Source organism: Canis lupus, chromosome 23 (genome assembly GCF_003254725.2).
Source record: "Canis lupus dingo isolate Sandy chromosome 23, ASM325472v2, whole genome shotgun sequence".
Classification (NCBI taxonomy): Eukaryota; Metazoa; Chordata; class Mammalia; order Carnivora; family Canidae; genus Canis; species Canis lupus.
The window spans coordinates 52,152,984-52,174,267 of NC_064265.1; the positions used below are offsets into that span (position 1 = coordinate 52,152,984).

A 21,284-nucleotide genomic window follows, 5' to 3' on the forward strand; every position below is an offset into this window, starting at 1 on the left:
TTTTTTTTAGAAGCTTTGGTACTTTGTTCCTGAGTCCCAGAGAGTCATTTTATGTATCCTATGGAATGCATTCCACACACATCCCCACTTTGGATACCACTTCCCTGAGTCACGTAAATTTTTTCCTCACGGTTTCTACCATTTTTCTTTATGTTCTAAGTTCCCAAGAATTTCCTTAGTACATTTTCTAGTGTTGCTATTCATTTTGTTAATCGACAATTACAGCTTTAATTTCTTTGAATTCCTTTTTAACATTTATTAAACTCTTAAAGACATGTTTAATTAAAAAAAATTTGTATTAGAATCTTAGCAACAGGACTACTTGGGGCTGGAGTTTATCTGTTTGAATATATATATATATTTAATATATACATTTTTTCTTTAATAAAAGCAAACAACTTTTTGCTATAGGTAGCAAAAAGGGATAGAGAGCTATTCGTTGATACATTAGTAGAATTTAGTGTAGTTAATGTTGAAATGACATTTACTGAGCACTGACTCTATGTCATTGCTGGGTTCTCTCACTTTTTGTTTTGTTTTGTTTTGGCTCTTCTCCCCAATAACATATGTTCATCCAGTAAATGTATTAACTGTCTATTACTTGTGAAGCACCGGACTAGGCTTTAGAAATACAAGAATAAGCAAGACAGACAAGACTCCACTGGCCTTATGAAGGTTTCAGTTTATGGTAGAGACAAATATTAATCCAATCATTACACTATTACATAAATCCAATCATTACACTATTACATAATACCAATTTTATGTGCATTGAACAAAAAGTATGGGGGAGCTAAGAACTGTAGCAGGGCCCTCGAATTAGCATGTTGGTTCCGGGAGAGGAGGGAATGCGGAGGTGAACCCATTTGTGAGTAACGGGAGTTAAGTAGGTAGAAGAGTCTGTGCAAGCACAGTGGGTATCAAGGCCCTGAGTGAGGAGGGTAGGAGGAGACACTGAGGAGGTTTATGCAGGTGAGTGACAGCGATCAGATTTACATTTCAGGAGAGTGGCCTGGTCGTGCTGCGGAAAACACCTCAGTTGAGACTGTTCCAGCATCCAGGTAAGGAACGGGGGTAGAGAAGATGGAAGAAATCAAAGATTCAAGATGGATGTTGCAGGTACAAGTAACAGCACTTGAGGATGAGGAAGGTTTCAAGGATGAGCCCCAAGTTGGTGGCTTATGCGCCTGGACAGGTATTTGTGCCATTTCCCGGGGGTGGGGGGAGACAGAAAGATACCATGGATTTGGACACTTTTTTGCTATCTAAGGAGTGACGTTCAGTAGGCAGTTGGACACAAGGATCTGGAACTTAACCATTTGTATTAGACATACAAGTTTTGAGAAACCTGGGTATGTAGATGTTCATTGAGGAAATGGGCATGGATAAGATTGTCCAGGAAGAGTGGGAGGATGAGAAATGACTTTACTTCTAGTCCCATGAACTCCCAACATTTTATTTTAAGATTTTATTTATCTATTCATGAGAGACAGAGACAGAGAGAGAGAGAGAGAGACAGAGAGAGAGGCAGAGACACAGGCAGAGCGGGGAGCAGGCTCCATGCAGGGAGCCCGACGTGGGACTTGATCTCGGGTCTCCAGGATCACGCCCTGGGCTGAAGACGGCGCTAAACCGCTGAGCCACCGGGGCTGCCCAACTCCCAACATTTAAAAAGTAGTTGGGGAGGGGCATCTGGGTGGCTCAGTTGGTTGAGCATCTGACTCTTGATTTCCAGTGGGGTGGAGATCTCCTGGTCCTAGGATCAAGGCCCTATTGGGCTCCTCACTCGCTCAGGAGTCGGCTTGGGATTCTCTCTCACCCTCTGCCCCACCCTCCATGCTGTGGGCTCTCTTTCTGTCTCTTTTTCTCTCTTAAAAAAAAAAGAAAGGTAGCTGGGGAGGAGCTGCCTGAAAAAGAGTGGCCAGTGAGTAGGAGTAAAGCTAGCTGCTGCCAGTGTAGAGGGAGTTCCAAGGAGGGGGTGTCAGATACTGCTGAGAGAGAAAAAATGAGAATTGAAAAAACACACGCCCATTGGAAGGCGTCAGGGCACTCAGTAAGGGCTGTTTCACTGAAGTGATACAAACAGAAATCAGGTTGGTTTGGCTTTTAATAGAATAGCGAGAGCAGGGAACCAGGGCTTTTTTTTCTTTTTTTTTTTTTTTTTTGTCTCTTTAAATAGAGAGATACTTGACTAGTGAGTCCTGAAAAGGCAGGAAGAATTCAGGGGAAATGGAGGAAGATTTGCCTTTGAAGGGAGGAGGAGTACTTACTGTAACCTGGGTGGGGGGGCTAGAGGAGGGTGGGTGCAGACGCCATGGGGAGGCAACGGTGCGTCTCCTTCTAATGCTTCCATTTTCTCTGGAGAATGGTAGGCAGTGTGGGGAGACGTGGGAGCGTGGAGGAGGGTGGAGAGCATCTGAAACGGTCCTGGCAGAAGGGGGAAGGGTGAGCTGATAAAGTTAGATTGTCGGGTGTCCCTGGGGGGCCAGGTGAGATGTCTGTCCGTCCAGCGGCTGCAGCTCTCCCCAGCAGTGCTTCGTTCCCTTGCTGCAGCCATAGATGATAGTTAGGGTCATCTAGGATTTGCATTTTGCCAGACAAGTGTGACAAAAAGCCAGAGGGCAAGTGACTTTACGGTATCTGCAAAAGAGTCATTGCAACTATGAATCGGGGAACTTAGAAGGTGGCTAAGTGGGCAGGTAGGGAGATGGAGACTGACAGGTAGAGGAAGGTAGAAGTGTCCCTGACTTGGTGGTTCCAGTGGGCTCAGAGGCGGCGTAGGGAAGGCGAGGTGGCCTGACAGGGTACTCGAATTAGAGATCACGGACAGGAGCTCTGGTGCAGCTCTTACCCCATTTTAACAGATTGAAAAACTGAGGCTGTGGAGGTCGTAATATCTCTTGGTTGCAGAGAGGTAAGCCGTGAAACGATAAAGGAACCAAAGTTCATCCGGCTCAAGACACTGAGCGGCTGTCGGGACGGAGCTGAACGACCTTTGAGCTGCATGTCGTGGAGCCGTGGGCTCCCCCCCCCCCCCCCCCCCCCCCCCCCCGATCTGGCCCTTGCTCGGTTTCTGTCCCTGGGTGGTAGCGTTGGTGCCCGCCGAAAGCTCAGGAGTGCCCCGTCCTCCTTGCCCTCGTGCCCATGTCTGCCCCCGTCCGTCCTCGAGCCGCCACCTCCCTCCAGCACCTTCCTTGCCCCTGCGCAGCTGATGCAGAGTGCCTCGTCGCTGCCCCGATCGCCAGGAGCGCACGGCGCCGGCCGTGGGCACTCAGTCCTCCCAGTTCCCAAGGCCGAGCTCCTGGATGCAGGTGCCGGCGTCGTGGGGTCTGGTGACGACTTGCGTCCTGGTCCATAGCGGGGCAACTTCGTGTCCTCCGTGACACGCAGGGAGAGAGCTGTGCTGCTCGCCTCCGTACCCGGGCGCAGGCCCAGCCCGGGGCTCCGCGTCCATGACCCACGGAAAGCACACTACCCCCCACGCCTTACCGCCAGATACGTCATGTTGGGAGTTAGGCTTCCGTATATAGATTTGGGTGAGACACATGTTCAGGTTGTAGCACGTGGCCCTTAGTATCTTCTTTTATTACTGCTTAATTAATCTTATTCTACTCAAAAACTTTCAGCCAGGGGCCTTATATATTCGTGATTTTTCCTTAACTTGGGCTAGCTCAGGACCCCGAAACCTAGGGAACAGGCCAAAGAAGAGCTATTCTAAATTGCTGGAATTTTTTTTTTCCTTAAAGATTTTATTTATTTATTCATGAGAGACACACAGAGAGAGAGAGAGGTGGAGACACAGGCAGGGGGAGAAGCAGGCTCCATGCAGGGAGCCCGACATGGGACTCGATCCCGGGACTCCAGGATCACACCCTGGGTCAAAGGCAGGCGCTAAACCACTGCGCCACCCAGGGATCCCCAAGTTGTTGGAATTTTTGTGCTTAAAAGCAGGTTTGCGTTCACTTTGTTTCTGATTTTACTGACAGTGAATAGCAGTTAATAAATTAAGTCTCCGCCCTTTTTCTTTTTCAGCTTCAATTCCCTGGATCGGGATTGTAGCCCACAGATAGCAAACGGGAGGGCAGGCTCTGCAGTCCCACTGCGTGAGTTTGAATCCTTGTATCAGTGTAGATGCGGGCAAGTTACTTATGTGTGCGTGCCCCCTTCCCCTCGTCGGTAGAATGGAGGGAGTACGAGGGTCTTCATTGTAGGACTTTGAGCAGGACTCAAGGAGGCGGCCCACGCTGCAGCAGGGTCTGGGGCACGTGCTAAATGCCCTCGAGATGTGAGGTGTGCTAGGACACCAGGTTGGGCACATGCACACGTGTGTGTTTTCTCTTGGGATATTGCTCTTCTTCTGCCGTTTCCTTTGCACTGTTGCCCAGTCTCATCTTGGTCGCATGCTCCTTCTCTTTTTCAGTGAGGTGTGCCACTCCTTAGTGAAACGTAGCTCTGGAGTCCAAGGAACTTTACCGCTACAAAAACTGCATCTGGTTTCACGAAGTATTTATCATTCTCATCATCCTACCTTAAAGCTTCAAAGACCCCAATTCAGGACATCATTTCATCAGTTCTCTTCTTTAACTAACCTTCCATTACGTAAATTGAAACTTTCTCCAATTAAATATGGCTACCAGCCACGCAGGAATTTTTGGCCAGCCAGATTAGCTGCAAGACTCTTAAAACTGCGGTATCTCATCCTAGGATCTGCTGTTGGCGGTGGCTATACAGCCAAAAAGGTGAGTCTGATTTCCCCTCTTCTTTTGGTTATTTTAGCATGATTATTTGAAGATTTTATAGCACAAATCCCTTTTCTTTAAGTACAGTAGAATGTAATTAGATGTTTAAGAATGTCTTGTGTATCTCTACCGTGTATATATTGTTTCAATGGTGCTAATAGGGAAATGCTCTTTGCATGTTGGTTATATTTACAGATGATGAGAACGGCCTAGTGGAAGGAGCACTGGGCTGGGGTGCGGTCACCGGGATCTGATTTTCAGCGTGCCACTTAGTAGCTCAGACAGGAAAGTAGGTGGCTTGCCAGCACTCCCACTCTGTGGCCGCTTCAGGAGCAAAGGCAACGTGTCCTGACCCCTAGTTTGCCTTCTATTCCACAGTATTGTTGAAAGCCAAATCATGAAACCTGTTTGAAATAAGACTATCTTCTGAATTTTTACACTTTCTGTATTTCATAAAGGAAGATTTACATATTGTATATGCTTGCCTGCTAATTTATTTTTAGAAGAGCTGAGGCTACTTTGTTTCTAAAATTTTTTAACATAATGCATCGTTCTTAACAGATCAGCGTGTTTTGATTAGATAAACTAAGGTGGTTTTTCTTTATTTTTGTTTGAGATTCAGAACATTTGATCGGCACACTTTCTTTTCTTTTAGACTTTTGATCAGTGGAAAGATATGATACCTGACCTGAGTGACTATAAATGGATTGTGCCTGACATTGTATGGGAGATTGACGAGTATATCGATTTAGGTTTGTATAATCAACATTAAAACGCGTTTCTTGTTTGTGTCTTTGGGAAATAGAAATAGTGTTATTGAGATAGTTTCTTCACTCATGAGCTTACTATGTAGCAGTTTTATTTGAATGATTAAAGTAATAGAGTATCCCCCCAAAAAAAATTGGTAGGAAAAAGAAAATAACACCCTCGCCCATCACTCTCACATAGCCGCCATTATCCTTATGGACATTTTCTTTTAATTGTAGCTAGTCTGTGTGTGTGGTTAACATTTTAGTTTCCTTTTTAAAAATTATATAGCCACAGTGAACACACACTTTGGTTTCTTATCTTTTGCTACCTAACAAATTTGTCAGCTAAACAGCCTTGCGAGACGTCACTTTCAGTGTTGTATGCTGTTACCCAGGACAGATGCACTGTGACCCCCCCTAACTGGCTAACTAGATCCCTTGGTTACTTCTACTTTTTGTAACCAGGTCCCTAAATGCCTGCTAGTGTGCGTAGTAATTTCTCCCCATAGACAGTCACTGTTCTCCTTGTTCTGTAACAGGTATGTGAGAAAAAAAATGTATTTGATAGTTCTGATTGCCAAGATTAAGTTGTGATTTAAGTAAATTTTTTTTGAGTGAAATTATTTTCCTCAGTCTCTTTTTTTAGACTTTCCTAAAACTTTAGTGTGTATGGGAGTGGAATTAATCTATGTACTTCAGTGATATCATTTTCCCAAAGATAAAACCGTGCTGCATTGACAGAGGAACCTGCCGGAATTTGCAGCACTCCTTCAGTATTTTTCTGATGTTCGTGAGGAGAGCCTTTTACCTTGATGAATTTGCGAGTGCCGCAGTGTGGGCGTGAAGGTCTGGATCCTGAAGCTGGACTGGCCAGGCTTGAAGCCTGACTCCCCACTTTGCTCTGTGTGCACATCCAGATACTTAACCTCAGTGCCTCAGTTCCTCACCCTGTAAAGTGGAGTTGATGATAACTTTTTTGTAGGGTTGCTATGAAGGTTGAGCTGGTGAATGCTTTTTACAGCACTTAGAATAATAGCTGACACATATTCCTATTTTGAGAATATTTGTGCTTTGGTCTTCTGCAGAGAAAATTAAGAAAAGCTCATCCTAATTGAGAAGATACTGTAAAGCTGTACCAAACTTTGACAAAATTATTGAGTGTTTGTAATCAAAACTATGTACCTTGACCATTTTATAAATAAAGCTAGCAAAAATAAAACCACAGCTTGCCTTAGGCTCTTAGTTATTTCCAAATAGTAACAAGTGTGAATTTTCTGAGAGTCTGTGAAAGGACAGACAAAAGTATTGGAATTCTGTTTTTGAACTTGGACTGAGTTTTCATTACTTTCTTTGAGTTTGAGCCAGGTGTGACAAGAGGCATTTCTCTCTTTTTTTTTTTTCTTTTTTTGATTCTTGGCCTCTTTGTTGTGACTTTCTCCTTAAAAATACTTCTGATTCCAATACAGTGTTAATATAGTGCTTCTGAGTCCAGGCATTTAACTTATAGATCAAAAGTGTCCATATAAGGCAGACATTTGGTGAGTCTTTTTAAACAAATTTCATGGCTTATGGAATATTCTTAGAGCTAGGCATTGTTTTAAATACATGTAGCAGTTGTAGTTGTAATAGGAAGGAAAATAGAAAAATATTTTAACTTTATACATGATGATTATTTAAATTTTATCATTGTTTTAATAGTGAAATTCTTATTTTGTGAATTTTTTTTTCCATCTTCTCCAGAGAAAATTAGAAAAGCACTTCCTAATTCAGAGGACCTTGCAAAATTGGCACCTGACTTTGATAAGATTGTCGAGAGCCTCAGCTTATTGAAGGACTTTTTCACCACAGGTAAGGAAGATTCTGTTTGATTTCACTTAAAGTTTCAGAAACCCCAGAGGAAAAATACTGAGATGTATTCATGTGTTGATTCCTATCTTTTAAGTGAAAACATTTAATACAAATGAAAAACAGATTTTTGAAAGAAGCGTGCACAAAGTTTTGTTGCTCAGTGGTTTTAAATTTTGGTTAGTGCAACAAAATGAAAATTTGTAAGAGCATGAACATGCCTGGCTTTAGTCAGTGAGGGGAAAAAAATATCTCTTGTTCCTGACAGGTAGATGAGACTTCCTATGTGCTTGCTTTTCATAATTGCTTAGAACCAATTTGGTGATTTTAAAACAAATTTAACTATGATGGACAATAATGAGTAGAATATACTGAGGTTAATCTGGCATATTTGCCCAATTCATGCCCCATCATTATATAACTCTGAGATCTCAGACGTATTTGTTTGCTCATTCCTGTCAAATTTTACATTTCTATTTCCCCTTTTGCTGATTTTTCACAGGTCACAAATTGGTTAGTGAAGTCATAGGAGCTTCTGACCTACTTCTCTTGTTAGGTGTGTAAACAGACATTTTTGCTGACCTTAACATGCCTTTTAAATGCTTCTAATAAACTAGTTGCAAATAAAATTGCAGACCAAATTTATGCTGCTTATGCTGAATTTTAAAACTCCAGAACAATATTGGGCAAATTCCTTATCGTACAGGTGAAAATAATCATTTTGCAGTAAAACTAAAATTCCTAAATACGTATCTATAATTAAAACTATTAGAAAGTTTGCTTAACCAAAATACTTTCTTAAAATTGATATGATTATTTCTGATAATTGAAATGAAAAGTAATTTTAGTTTGTCTCATCTGTCCTGTCACAGTTGATATTTAAATTTATCTTGTTACTATGTAGTCTGTAATGGCAGTGGTAAATGGCTGAACTGTAAGTACTCTCATGGAAGATAATCCTTATCAAAGATTGTCTTTTTTTTAAATTGTAATTTTCAGTGATATTTTAAACATGTCCTATAATATTTAAAAGGTTTTTTTTTTGCATAAGTTACCAATATATTCCTATAAGAATAGCTTTTAATTTTCAAAAAAGTGATTTTTGCTCTAAAAATCATTTGCCTTTAAATTAACTAGACATAAGTTGAATTTGGGCCGTTGGCAGTGATGGAGAATTTAAAGGACTGCATATTTATCTTTAAGGGTCACCTGGAGAAACAGCATTTAGAGCAACAGATCACGGATCTGAAAGTGACAAGCATTATAGAAAGGTAAGTATAAAAGAGAATTCTTCACATAGGTAGTCTTGAAAGAGAAAACAGTTTTTACCTACCTGGAAGATTTGAAAACAGTAACATCTGAGGAGCAAATATAAAAGCATCTAAGTAGAGGTATTTTTAATCTTGGTGCAAAGTGGAGATACTATGTGACAGTTCTTGGAGAGCCCATTTCCTTCAAATGTGTTCTGTGAAATATTAGTTAGAAGGATTGTTTTCAACAAAGGGCATTATTGTTTAATATGTATAGGAAAAGCTGATTAAGTAAAACAAGCAGGCTTTTCTTTTCCCTAGGACTTCTCAGACCTTAATATACTTGTATACATTGTGAATCCCAGGAGAAGTCAAAGTGTACAGAGTTGTCCAGATTTATTTAGCAACATAACCCTTTTTCCATGAAATATATTCTAGGGACTGATGTTTCATGGCATACACTTAGGGAAAATATTAAGGGACTAGGAAATGGGTTATTAGGGAATAAATTGAACCTGTTACATTAATAGTGAACAGTTATATATGAACTTATTTCAGTTATGTCAATTTCAATATTTGTGTTAAAATTCATACGAAAGTTTTGGGAGAATTGCTGATTTAAAATAACATATGCATTGCTCTTTATTTATATTCATATGTTAACCTGACATTCTCTTAGTCTTCATTTTATTCATCTTTTGGAATTGGTAGCATAACTGATTCCTTGAAAGTTTTTCTGAAAAAAAAAAATCTGGACAAATAGATACATGAAAAATACTCCATGAACATTTTAAAATTAAATGTGGAGTATATAGCTTTTATATTGAAGGTTATTACGGTTTTTATAAACTGAAGGGAAATAATTTATGTTTATTTAGAAAATGGAAAGAAAATAATTCCTATGCACAAATTTCCATCTGTCTCCTGTCCTTTAACTTCGAACTTTTACGTGATATTCCAGGTTTAAATTCTAGTATTTCAAAAGACTTTCCTCTGGCCTTTTAACTAGATCTTTTGGAGAAAACATTTTAAAATATGTGTGCATATGTGTGTATGTGTGTAAGTGTATTTGCCTTTTAACTTGATCTTGTTTGATACCTTTTCCATTGACATTTTAACCAAAGGGGTGCTCATGCTACTGAGGAGAAAAATTTGAATAGCAATTAGCCTATTATGCAAAGCTTATTTTGAGGCAAGGCCTTGGCCCTTAATGCAGGTAGACTTAATGTGCAGAGAAAAGCTCATCTCATGAGGGAGAAGGAAACTCTCCTGCAGGATTAGTAGTGTGGTTTTCGAGCGACAAGATGTCTTGTTGCCTAGATCAGTTAGGGAGGTCGGCATCTCTGCTGTTCTCTGGTATGGCCTAGGATTACTCTGGTGAGTGAAAAACCTGTTTCAGGGTCTAACTCAGATAATCTCCTTAAAATCCTGCTAAGATGCTTAATGAATAATTGGTAAGTGATCAGGAGCTTTGCAGTACAGGAGAATGGATACCTGGGAATATAATCACATTCTCAGATGTTATTTTACATAATAGACATAAAAGTAAATTTATTGGTTTGTTTTATAATTTACTTTGCTTGGAGGTAAATGCCCTCATCTACTATTTCCTTATAACTTTCATAATTTATGATGATTATCTTTCTCATTAAAAACTCAGCAATTACTGTTACTAAATCTGGAGTTGTAATTAAGCTGCTTTCATTACAGTCTAAATTAGATTGTAACAAATGCTAGTATAAGAATTTACAGGAATAGTATTTCCAGCCTCAACTAGTGGTTTTAAATTCTGTTACTGTGCTACATTTCGTGTTTCAAGGCTTGGCTCTTACCTGTAAATACTCTAACTTGCGAGAGCCCCAGATCGGAAATGCTTTTCAGAGTTTGAAGCAATCATGCCTTAACTTAATGGTTGTCAGGTTTGTACCAAAATTTCTGGCCAGACTTATGCTAGAAATAGAAAAGTAAAGGTGAATCTGATTTTAAAAAAATAGTAATAAATTAAAAACATTTCTCTAACTAGAATTAAAAAGAGATTTGTCCTTTCTAATAAAAGAACACAGGGGTACCTGGATGGCTCGGTCTGTTGAGCATCTGACTCTTGGTTTTGACTTGGGTCATGATCTTCCCATCTGATGATGGAGGCTTGCTTTAGGTTCCCGGTTCAGCAGGGAGTCAGCTTCCCCTCTGCCCCATCCCCTGCTCATGCCGGGGAGCTCTTGCACTTGTGCATGTTTGTGGTCACTCTCTCTCACCCCCTCCCCCACTTCTCTCCCTCTAAAATAAATAAGTAAATTAAAAAAAACACACACATCTGGAGAAGTGCTGGCAAATAGAGGCACAATTAGGACCTTTCAAAGTGAACTGAAGTGAAAATGACGGAGTTGAGAAAGCATAAATGTTAGACTGACCTGAGTTGGACAGAGTGGATAATACAATGAACTGATTACCTATTCTGGAGTCCCTAGAATTTTGGGTACTCTGGAAAGTTGTAACTGAGGTCTACAAAATGTCTACAAAAAGCTCTAAAAGCATATATTTCTGAATAATGCTGCTCAGGCTAACTAAATATCAAGTTTCTTTGATTTTACTTAGATTTATATCCATTCGGTTTATGGACAGTAGTTATTTACATCATGTTGACCAGAAGTTCTGATAATACTTTCAATAAATTTAAAAAATGGAAAAATATTGAAACCACTTTTCAGTAAATGCTGTTAATCAAATTTTAAAATTTGTATCCACTGAAGAAAAATATTAGAAAGAGCCCTTGATGTGAACTGAATAAAATCCTTGAGACCTGGAGACTTTCAGAACCACCTGAAGACAAATTGGGAATTGAAGTAATAAGTCTATTTTAGTGAATAATCTGTAAATCTGCAGATTTCTGTATATCAATCATGACACAGATAGGTGACAAGACAACTTAGTGAATCTCCGTTAGGATTCAGTAAGATTGTCTGTTCTAGTGAAAACTAATTTGCTAAATGAGACGTTTTATTATCTGTGCTTTTGTTTTCTCATCTTTCTGATTGGTCATAAACATCTCACAGAAGTAAGCAGCATGGTTATTCTGAAGGTTACAAGCACATTTATAACTTATAGAAGATATTTGAAGGATCTTTTAAAAGTCCAAATCATGAAGAGTAATATTACTGTTTTAAGTATAATTATTAGACAATAATTAATGTTTTTCCTTTTCACACGTTATTCTAATTCTTAATTTTGTGGCTTTACTTCTCTTGTATCTTCCAGCTGAAATTTTTCTTCCCTTTTCTGTCAGATTTCTTCTTATTTTTCAAGCCTCACACTATTGTCCCCTTCATAAAGCCTTCTGACTATTTTAGTACCATTAATTATACTCTTAGCACTGAAAAGCTGCCAGCTGAAATATTATTTATTTTGGCTTGCATTCTTTCTATCATGAAATCTCTTTCCTCAGAACACCTGGGATAATACTGTACTGTTGGCAAAACTGATTGATTTAACACAGTAAAAGAGAGGCTAATTGAAATAAATTTCATCAATGCCAGCAAGTAGGCCACAAATTTTATATGTCTCTTCACTGTGATCACATGTGAATTTCTGCTGATCTTTGATATTTGGCAACTACTGAGGAGAATGAGAATGTGAAAGTAGGGCAGCCTGGGTGGCTCAGCGGTTTAGTGCCACCTTCTGCCCAGGGCGCGATCCTGGAGACCTGGGATCGAGTCCCACATCGGGCTCCCTGCGTGGAGCCTGCTTCTCCCTCTGCCTGTGTCTCTGCCTCTCTCTCTCTCTTTCTCTCTCTCTCTCTCTCTCTCATAAATAAATAAATTAAAAAAAAAAAAAAGAAGGATGTGTGAAAAGTAGTACCTACGCTTCGTGTTCTAAACTGAAAAGTAGTACCTACGCTTCGTGTTCTAAACTGTAAGCAACAGAGTTGCTTAAGTACGATTTACGTTTCTGGGATTCCTCATGCAACAAATAATGTTGTAACTGGCAAAATGAAATTCCCACGACCAACATCATGGAGTCACCACAGATCAGTAAACTTAAGTTTCCTGAACAGCTAACTGGCAACTGTACTAGGTTAGAATCTTAGCCGGGAAGCCAACCCACTTAACGTCTTTGGGTGTAGTAGTTGGGAAGCAGAGGGATCCGAGAAGAGAAGAGGGAAGATGTGCATGGAGAAAAGTAGAATGGCAAAATAGGCAATCTTATCTTATTCCTTTATAAGCACACTGTACTTTCATGTCATTTAAGAAACATTAAGTATATATACATAATACTGTTTTTTGGAAAAAATTTAGAAGGGATTTGGTAGGAATTGGGACAATGATAATAACTATTGGTAGATTGATATGTTCATCTCTTAAGATTATCAGTTGTAGAAATTATCCAAGTAGTAAAATTGGAAATGATATTTCTGAACAGAAGCAGGTTAAATAATCCAAATGGAAAGACATATTTCCTTCTGATACCCACTAATAAACATTTTTCTGTTGACCATAAATACTTTGAGCAAAGTTATGTATTACTAGGAGGGGAAAAATTTAAAAAAATAGTTATTTTTAGCTAATCAAATAGAATTATTCAAATTTTGAAAACTAGTTTAATGCCAACAGTATTTTTTGAATGGGAGAGGAAGGAAGTCTCCAATTTCATGAAGTTCTTTTCTGGACCCAAGTTACTTTTAAAATTAATACGGCACCAGTTGTCACACTCTTCCTTAAAGGGCTAGGTAGTGACTATTTTAGCTTTGTAGGCCCTAAGGTCTCTGTGGACTACTCAGCCCGCCCATCCTCTTAGTAATTCAGATATGCCTTCGGATATATTGTAGTATTACCATTTTCTCCTTTGAAATGTGGAGTAAACCTGATGGAGTCAGGGCCACTTTGTAAATAGACCATCTTGCCAACAGGATGGTGTTGGTACAGACTTTGTAGTCACTCAGATCCTGCCCCTCCTGCTTCCTGAGCTATGTGACCTTGTTTGGACAAGATCATACTCTGAGTTGCTGATTTCCTCTTCTGTAAAAGGGGGAATTCCTACTTGATAGGGTTGTTTTGAATATTGTGTATAGCCCTTTAGCACAAGATCTGCACATCATAAAACTGAACAAATATTGGCTATGAGGGTGATGATGATGATTATTACCTTACATTTTTAATTACTGAGTAAGTTAATTGCCTATTAACATTATTTGATTCATTTCCTCCCCTTAATTTCTGTGGAGTCTGTTCTGGGGATTATGAAAAATGGGAAAATAGTTTATGGGGCTGATGTATAGCTTATTTACAGAATACACATTTTTTTTTAGAAACCCAAATTTGGATATATTTTTTTGGGGGTAAAGATTTTATTTATTTGAGGTAGAGCGAGCGAGCGAGCGAGAGAGCACACAAGCTGGGAGTCAGAAGGAAAGGGAAAAGCAGGGTCTCCACTGAGCTGGAAGCCTGATGTGGGGTTTGATCCCAGGACCTTGGGATCATGACCTGAGATGAAGGCAGACACTTAACTGACTAAGCCACCCAGGCACCCACCGATTTGGATTTTATACTAGAAACTAGACGTGCATCATTAGGTAAAAGTAGGTCAGGTCACAGTTTGATTCATTCAAAGAACAAACATGTGCCAAGCCCTACTTTAAGTGTCAGCTGTAACACATCTCAAATGTCAGGGCTTATTCTAGGTGCTAGGTGTGTGAATAAACAGAATAAGGGCCTAGTTCTGCTTTGAGTTTTTAAAATGCTGTTGCAAATACAGTATTTTAAATGTACTCCCATACGAATGACTTCTAGTTTTAAAATTATTTATAATCTTTCCTTTCAAACTCTAACTTTCAGGTTTTTGCATTTTCAGCTGATATTTTGGTTTTTGGAGTTATGCCTGATTTCTTGGTCTAACATACAATTTTTTAAAAATCTGACAATACTGTAGAAATACCATTAGACTGTGAGAGTTGTGGTGTGAAATTGACAATAACTAGCTGTTTAGAGAGTGTATCATCTGTAGTTCACAATAACTTGTTATTTACAATTATGTTTTATATATAATGTATGCGATTTTAACATAATTACATGCTGTTTCTCGAGGGAAAAATGTCTGAGCTTGGGAGAATATTTATTGAACAAAATGTATTTTGTCCATTTAAGGAATGTGTCTTGTACAGTAGTCACATTTCTTTCCCTTCTTATTCTACATGGCCTTAGCTCAAAAATTACAGTTAGGGTGAGATTTGATGCCCAAAATTGAATAAAAGGTAACCTCCTTTAGTCATGTAGTATAGTGTAAATAGTTTTTTCTGTGTCTAATTCTTGTTTTCTTCCTACTTTTTTCAGGAGGTAACAGTTAATTTCAACTATCTTCACATAGCAGTGCTTCAGTAACAGACTTGGAAGGAAAGTGAGGTGTCACTAGAAAGAGGGTGTTTGCTTATAATGTAATAGATTATTAAGTATTTACCGTACAATTTGTATATAGATACAAGCAATAGATTAGGGAAGGGTGTTTAACTCAAAAGTAAAAAGGAATCCTCTGCCTGATAGACTAGCACAGTTAAGAAATGTGGAATATTTGCTCACTGCTTTGATGTTATAAATGAGAGTACTGGTGATATGTTAATTAAAGCACAGGTACGTGGCTATGCAAGCCAGCACAAGAAACCTTTAAAAGGGTGTTGTTTTGAGATATCTAAACACTGGATATGAGAAGTAACTGTAGTAAATAACTAATAAAAATAAGTTGGATTACTCTTCTTTCTGCTTTATGAAAAACAATGATATAAAAAATGAAAAAGTGACAGATATTAGGGGAATGATGAGGACAGTGAGAGTAGTCAGTTGACATTGTCTTTCTTTGATAGATCTATCTATTGCCATAAAATTACTCACAAGATCTACCTTATGGATAACCACAGGTTTTTATAAATGTGTTTTGTGCTGTTGAATTTGGAAACAGATGATGACAGTTCAGTTATGTTACCTATCATGTTGATGTTCTCTCACTTGTCATACAGAAATATCAACTAGTTTCATCCTTTGATTTATAGTAAGTCAGTTTCATTATTGTTGGCATAGCCTAATGTATTAAATCTAAGAATCAGACAAAAATCTCACAAATTATATGCTAATACTTGCCCTTAATTTAAGATGCTTTAGTATTATATTGGCTTTTCTGTTTGTATTTACTTCTTTTAAGGAAAACTTTTATTTATAGAAGTCTTTGGGTTATAAAAGTAAATTATTAAGCCTCTACATGAGTCTGTTAATTAAAATTTGAATGTAACGTTAACCAGCATTTTAGGAAACTTTTAGTTTTTTAGTTGTCTTATATAAAATACAATGTTTTAGGCAATAATTTTAAAAAGCTCTGAAGCTATTTGAAACTGCCAATTTAGATTATTTTAATGAGTATTAGTTTTCCTAGCTCTTTCTATAATGTGGTAAAATTTGAGCCCATTGTTCACCCAGAACACTGTTCTTGTGCAGATTTAAATAGTGACCTCTTTCGTTAGAATGTTACCTCTTCTAGGGTGCCTAATTGAAAAAAATATTAAGCTTGTATCATTGTCAATTCTTAGTTGTCTTTTCTCCCACATCTCCTGAGATTTGTCATCTAATAGGCCAGCAATTACAAATACTGTGCAATTACACGTATTGAAAATTACACGTACCATGCCACATGTGAATACATTATGATAAAAATTGCACCAGTTAACATTTCATGATTATTAATGAAATGAATTTTAAACATAGGAATAGTGATTGTGTTGTACATAGATCCAAACTAGGTTTTGTTTCATTTTAAATTTTCATGATAACTGTATTACCTCCAAATCTCAGTTATGTTCTTTTAGAGTGCTTTTGCTTTAGTAATTGATACATTCTTCTGTTTGTAGAGGCCATTTTTAAACTGAATATCAAAACAGCTCATAAAAAGTGAAAACTCAAACTACTTTTATGCTGTATAAAGTTAAAACGATGCCCCAACATTGCAAAAAAGAGAATCCTAAATTTTTGTCAGATAAGCTTATTGTGTAAGCATGTAGAATATATGAATTAATGTAAAGCCATAATTAACTTGATGCTTGGAAACTTAATGGTTTTGAGGAGCTCTAATCCTTAACTGAAGTCATTAGGTATCAAGGAAAAAATACTTAATAATAATTATTAGATAAGCTATTACGTATACCCCATTCAGTCTTGTGAAAATTATGGTTGAGAATTAAAAGATTTTTTCCCCCTTTTGTATCAAGCCAGGAGCATACATTAGTTCCTGTTGGCTATTCAAAAGTAAGGTTTCAAGTAATAAGTTGTTAACTACAATGCCACTTCCCTCGAGGATTCCAGTTAGTCTAGGTTTTACTGTAATTTAATATGTATCTGGCTTGTTTTAGTCAGCAGACAGAATCATTGCTTTTCACTTTTTAAACTCTGCTGTTTTATATTTCTGAGGCATCTGATTTTACTGAGGGGAAAATGGAAATGTGGTATAAGCCCTATTACATAGTGGCTCTAAAGGTACATAGACACGTTTCCATTTTTGTTATAAGCTATCCATTCCTCCCTGACTTACATCTTTTCCTTGCTTGTGCCCTTTGGTTTAACATTGTTCTCCTCCCCGATTTTCCTCTTCTCCTCATTGTAAACTCACGGCAGGGTCTGCTTGGTGAGCTCATTCTCTTACAACAGCAAATTCAAGAGCATGAAGAGGAAGCCCGCAGAGCCGCTGGCCAATATAGCACGAGCTATGCCCAACAGAAGCGCAAGGTGATGGATGGTTTAAGGGGGCTACTGATGTGTTCACACTAATCAGCCATTTCTACCAAGATCATGTCACCTTAATCCATTCATGGACTTTAGTTATGAAAAATTATTTTTGACAGTAAAAATATGAAAGATATATAATACAAATATGTAACTTTGTTGGAGTGGATAAGTAAACCCAAAATATTAAAAAAGGGATTTATATTCTGAACCTGAGATTCCCTGTGAGGGTCCATGGATTTGTATTTGGAGAAGAATCCTGAATTGTGGTTTGCTTGATCTGGTTATTGTATTGAGTCACCCTCAGTTTGTAGCCAGCTTGTCTATGGTTCTCCCAAGTTTTCATTCCTAAAGTGTAAAGGATTGCTGTGGACGACCACTATTTAAATTACTAAAGAATGAAATATACTTGTTTTAGTAAAATGGATCAACGAAAACATGACTATTTCTTACAGAAGAATATTATTTTGGTATAAATTTTGCACAGAATTATTCTTATACATCCTGATAAACTCATTGATTAAGTTTTTCTACAATTATCAGTGAAGTCAACACAAATACATTTTTACCGTGGACTACTGAAGGAGTGATGTTGGCAATTTGATATAATTCAGGGTGCTAAGGAACAGCTTCTAATAAAAGTTGGCATAAACCCATATAAATATTTGTTTATAGGTATAATCAAGAAGTCCTTGAAAATATGCTTTTGGCTGTTAGATGATCCCACGGTGTAGATCCCAAGGTTAATGTTCTGAAGAGACTTATGTCAAAATGAACATAACGGCTTTAAAGTTACATTCTGAGATCTTGACATGAGCTTAATTAAATTAGGTGACATATATTAGATCAGGAAAGTTTTAAAATCGTCTACAAATTTTAGTCAGGAAAAGAGATCCAGCCATTTCATTAGCTTCCTGTAGGTCTGGTTTGAAGTCAACCAGTATCGCAGACGATGATTTAATGCAGTAATGTTGCTTCCTAACCTTACCTCATTTGGTGATGGGTAGTACTTGAGCATACTCCTTACGGTTTCCATTTGTCTTTTCAGTGCCCCTTCCTGGCTTTTCTCAATTCCATGGCTGTGGAATCAACTCCTAGATATTAGCTTTCAGAAAATGAACAACATGGGTGGAAATCGAAAATAAGTTATTTTCCTATTTGATTAAGTTCAAGTAGATGTATTAAACCAAGAAAGGGCCTATTTTAGATGGTGCTTTAGCATTCTCTGTTCTGTATGTCGTTGAAGTGCTATTTAAATATTCTAACAAATTGTATGCTTAAGCTAAGCCATCTATTCCTTAGCTTTGTTACAGAAAGAAGAAGGAACTATGTTTGGTATGTTAGTTAGAAATATGAAAAGCTCCAGTTACAAGTTCTTGTTTTTTCATAAATGGTAAAATAATTTGAAATGAGTCCCACAGATCTGCTATTCTAAGATATGGCTTAAGATTATCAATATACTTTTGAATCGGATGATTTAAAGGATATTAGTAGTGAATAATGTTCATTTTCTACATTGCCCAAGGTTAGCAGACCTATTTTACTAGAGTATTTTCAGATTTAGAGCTGATTTCTATCTCTGATGTCATCAGATCCATGTAACCCTTTTATTCTTCATTTTCTCCATTTGTAAAATAGCAGCCAACAGACCTGCACCTCCATCTGTTTAGTTTATTGAGGCCTACTTAGTAGAGCACCAGACAGTCTGGCCCACTCTGGAGTTACCCCGTGTGAAAGTAAATGGAATTTCAAAAACAATTCACACTCTTCTATAATGACATCATTCCCTTGACTGTCTTTAAAGATCATTTCCTTACTGTATCTTCTCCCGTTCCTCCCCGTAGTGGGTACGCAGATGACTTTTCTGCCCTTCACTGTCCTCATGATCTGCATCCTAAATCGTGAGATTTGTATCATTCCTCCAGGCATTTGAGGTTTTCTTGAGGTACAAAACCACAGCTTTTTGTTGTTTTTTAATCATTCTTCCTCCCTTACCTTCTTGAAAATGTTGAGTAGGCTATCATTTTTTTATATCTTACTAGTAGCAGCTAATAAACTGTCCCTATAGCTCATGCAGAGACAGTCAATTCAAACTGCCTTTGGTAGTTTTGCCTTCTATGAATACATACACATAAATGGCAATGTTTATGAGTCCTTTACCTATGTATCTCGGTATTTCAGAATGGCCGCAATAGCTCAGTAGGAAGAAATACTTAAAATATAACACTCGGGCTTGGTTTTGTGAGGAGCTAGTAAAGGTTTTTCTCTTTCAGCTTTAGCTTGTTTCTGCGGAGGATTCCGCTCTTTCTCCATCAGTTTCACAGCCCTGGAATTGTAGAAAAGCTCTGGTTTCAAGACCATTGATACCCATTTCTGTCAGGGTGAGTTTTAATTAATTTTATAATGCAAACTGAATATATTGAACAACAGGACAAGAATTTAACTCTTGTCGTAAGTAGCAGAACTTTACCAGTGAAGTGCATCAACATTAAATATACTCAGACTGCTAGTTAAGTTATTGAATAAGTGACAGATGAAAAATCACATGTGCTATTCCCTTAAGAAAATATGTAAAAGTATCTTCTCATTATCTTTAATATTTACTTTGTAAACGTAAAGGTTTTCATCTTGTTTCCCAGAAAAGATACCAAGGTCTGATTCTTGACTCCACCACAATACCTGTCTTATAATAGAATGCTAATTTTGATGTTCCATTAAACTGAGCAGATAGGAAGCATAATAATAAAACTATGCATGAGTTATGCCTAACACTTGTGCCGGAAGGGCAAATGATAAATCTAATAAATACTCCTAAAATCCAAATTATAAAAATCTTAATAGTCATCATTACTAAATACTAATATTAGTATAAATTATGTAATTGCAAAAGTCTAATAACTTTGTAACATTTTAACTTTACATATACCCTTTTTATTTTACCAAACTACCAAGTTAACCTTCTCTAGACCTTGGCTTGCAGTAAGCATTTTTTGTGTAATTGTATTACGTTCTTAATTATTGTCCCATATGTAGAGTACTATTGCATTTTCTATTATAATTTAGAATATATTGCATGAAATCATTAAATATTCACATTCAAAACTAATACTGCTTATATATTTCATCTCAATTTAGCTGCAATCAGATGAGTACTTAATGGAACACAGTTACCTTTTAAAATGAATTGGGAATTTAATCTACATAGCAAAATATTTATGACCACATTATTAGAGTATGATGGCATGCCATGTGAAAACAATGAGTTGTTTATTTCTTCATCGGTCTTCAAGATTTTGTTCTTCAGGTTGTTGGAGCCTTCCCAACTTGCTTGTTTCCTTACATTTTAGAAGACTATTAGTAATTCTTGTCCATTTTACACAAATGAGAAAGCTGCTCTCTGTGTCTGCTTGCTATACAAGAATGAGAAAACAGTAATACAGAATTTTTTTATATTTTTTCTAATTACTGAATCATTTGGAGATTTTTAGGTATAGACTTTTAGGGAAAAAATAATATTTACATATGGTTTGTCATTTTTATTTAAAAGAAGTTTAGGGAATACTTTGAGAAAGTATTTGGAAATAGGAATTAAAACCTCAGAATATCTTTATTGTGTGGACAAGAGTTATTAATATCTACCACAAATCATTTAAATATTTTTCATATATATTTGATACCATGATGTCTTGATTGCTTAAATAGCCATTGAATGAAAGTGAACAGGACTTCCATGAATTTTACCTTGAGTTTTGTCTCCTATGAAATAAATTCATATTTATGAATTTTGATTATCAGAAATTAGACAATTATTTTGAAAGACAGAGTACGACAACTTCTGTCTTCCTCATCAGGGAGTCAAAGCACAGTTACATGGACTTGTCATAAATAACATCATTTTAATTGAAATTGATCATTGTGTTTTATATTTAGAATTACACTCTGACTAGAGCC

General features: G+C 37.4%; 1 protein-coding gene across 12 annotated transcripts in view; it reads left to right on the top strand.

Moving 5' to 3' along the window:
* OPA1 (OPA1 mitochondrial dynamin like GTPase) overlaps positions 1 to 21,284 on the top strand; it is an 86,679-nt gene that overhangs the window by 3,036 nt on the left and 62,359 nt on the right. For 2 of the 12 annotated variants that reach the window (XM_049099872.1, XM_025436066.2), the window contains exons 3-9: positions 1,004 to 1,061; positions 4,421 to 4,739; positions 5,395 to 5,491; positions 7,229 to 7,336; positions 7,836 to 7,889; positions 8,537 to 8,605; positions 17,224 to 17,336. In XM_049099872.1, coding sequence (XP_048955829.1) covers positions 1,004 to 1,061; positions 4,421 to 4,739; positions 5,395 to 5,491; positions 7,229 to 7,336; positions 7,836 to 7,889; positions 8,537 to 8,605; positions 17,224 to 17,336 — 818 coding nt within the window. Of the gene's footprint in view, positions 1 to 1,003; positions 1,062 to 4,032; positions 4,104 to 4,420; positions 4,740 to 5,394; positions 5,492 to 7,228; positions 7,337 to 7,835; positions 7,890 to 8,536; positions 8,606 to 17,223; positions 17,337 to 21,284 lie in introns of all 12 variants that reach the window. The other 10 variants (XM_049099873.1, XM_035704774.2, XM_049099874.1 and 7 more) reach the window with 10 other exon arrangements.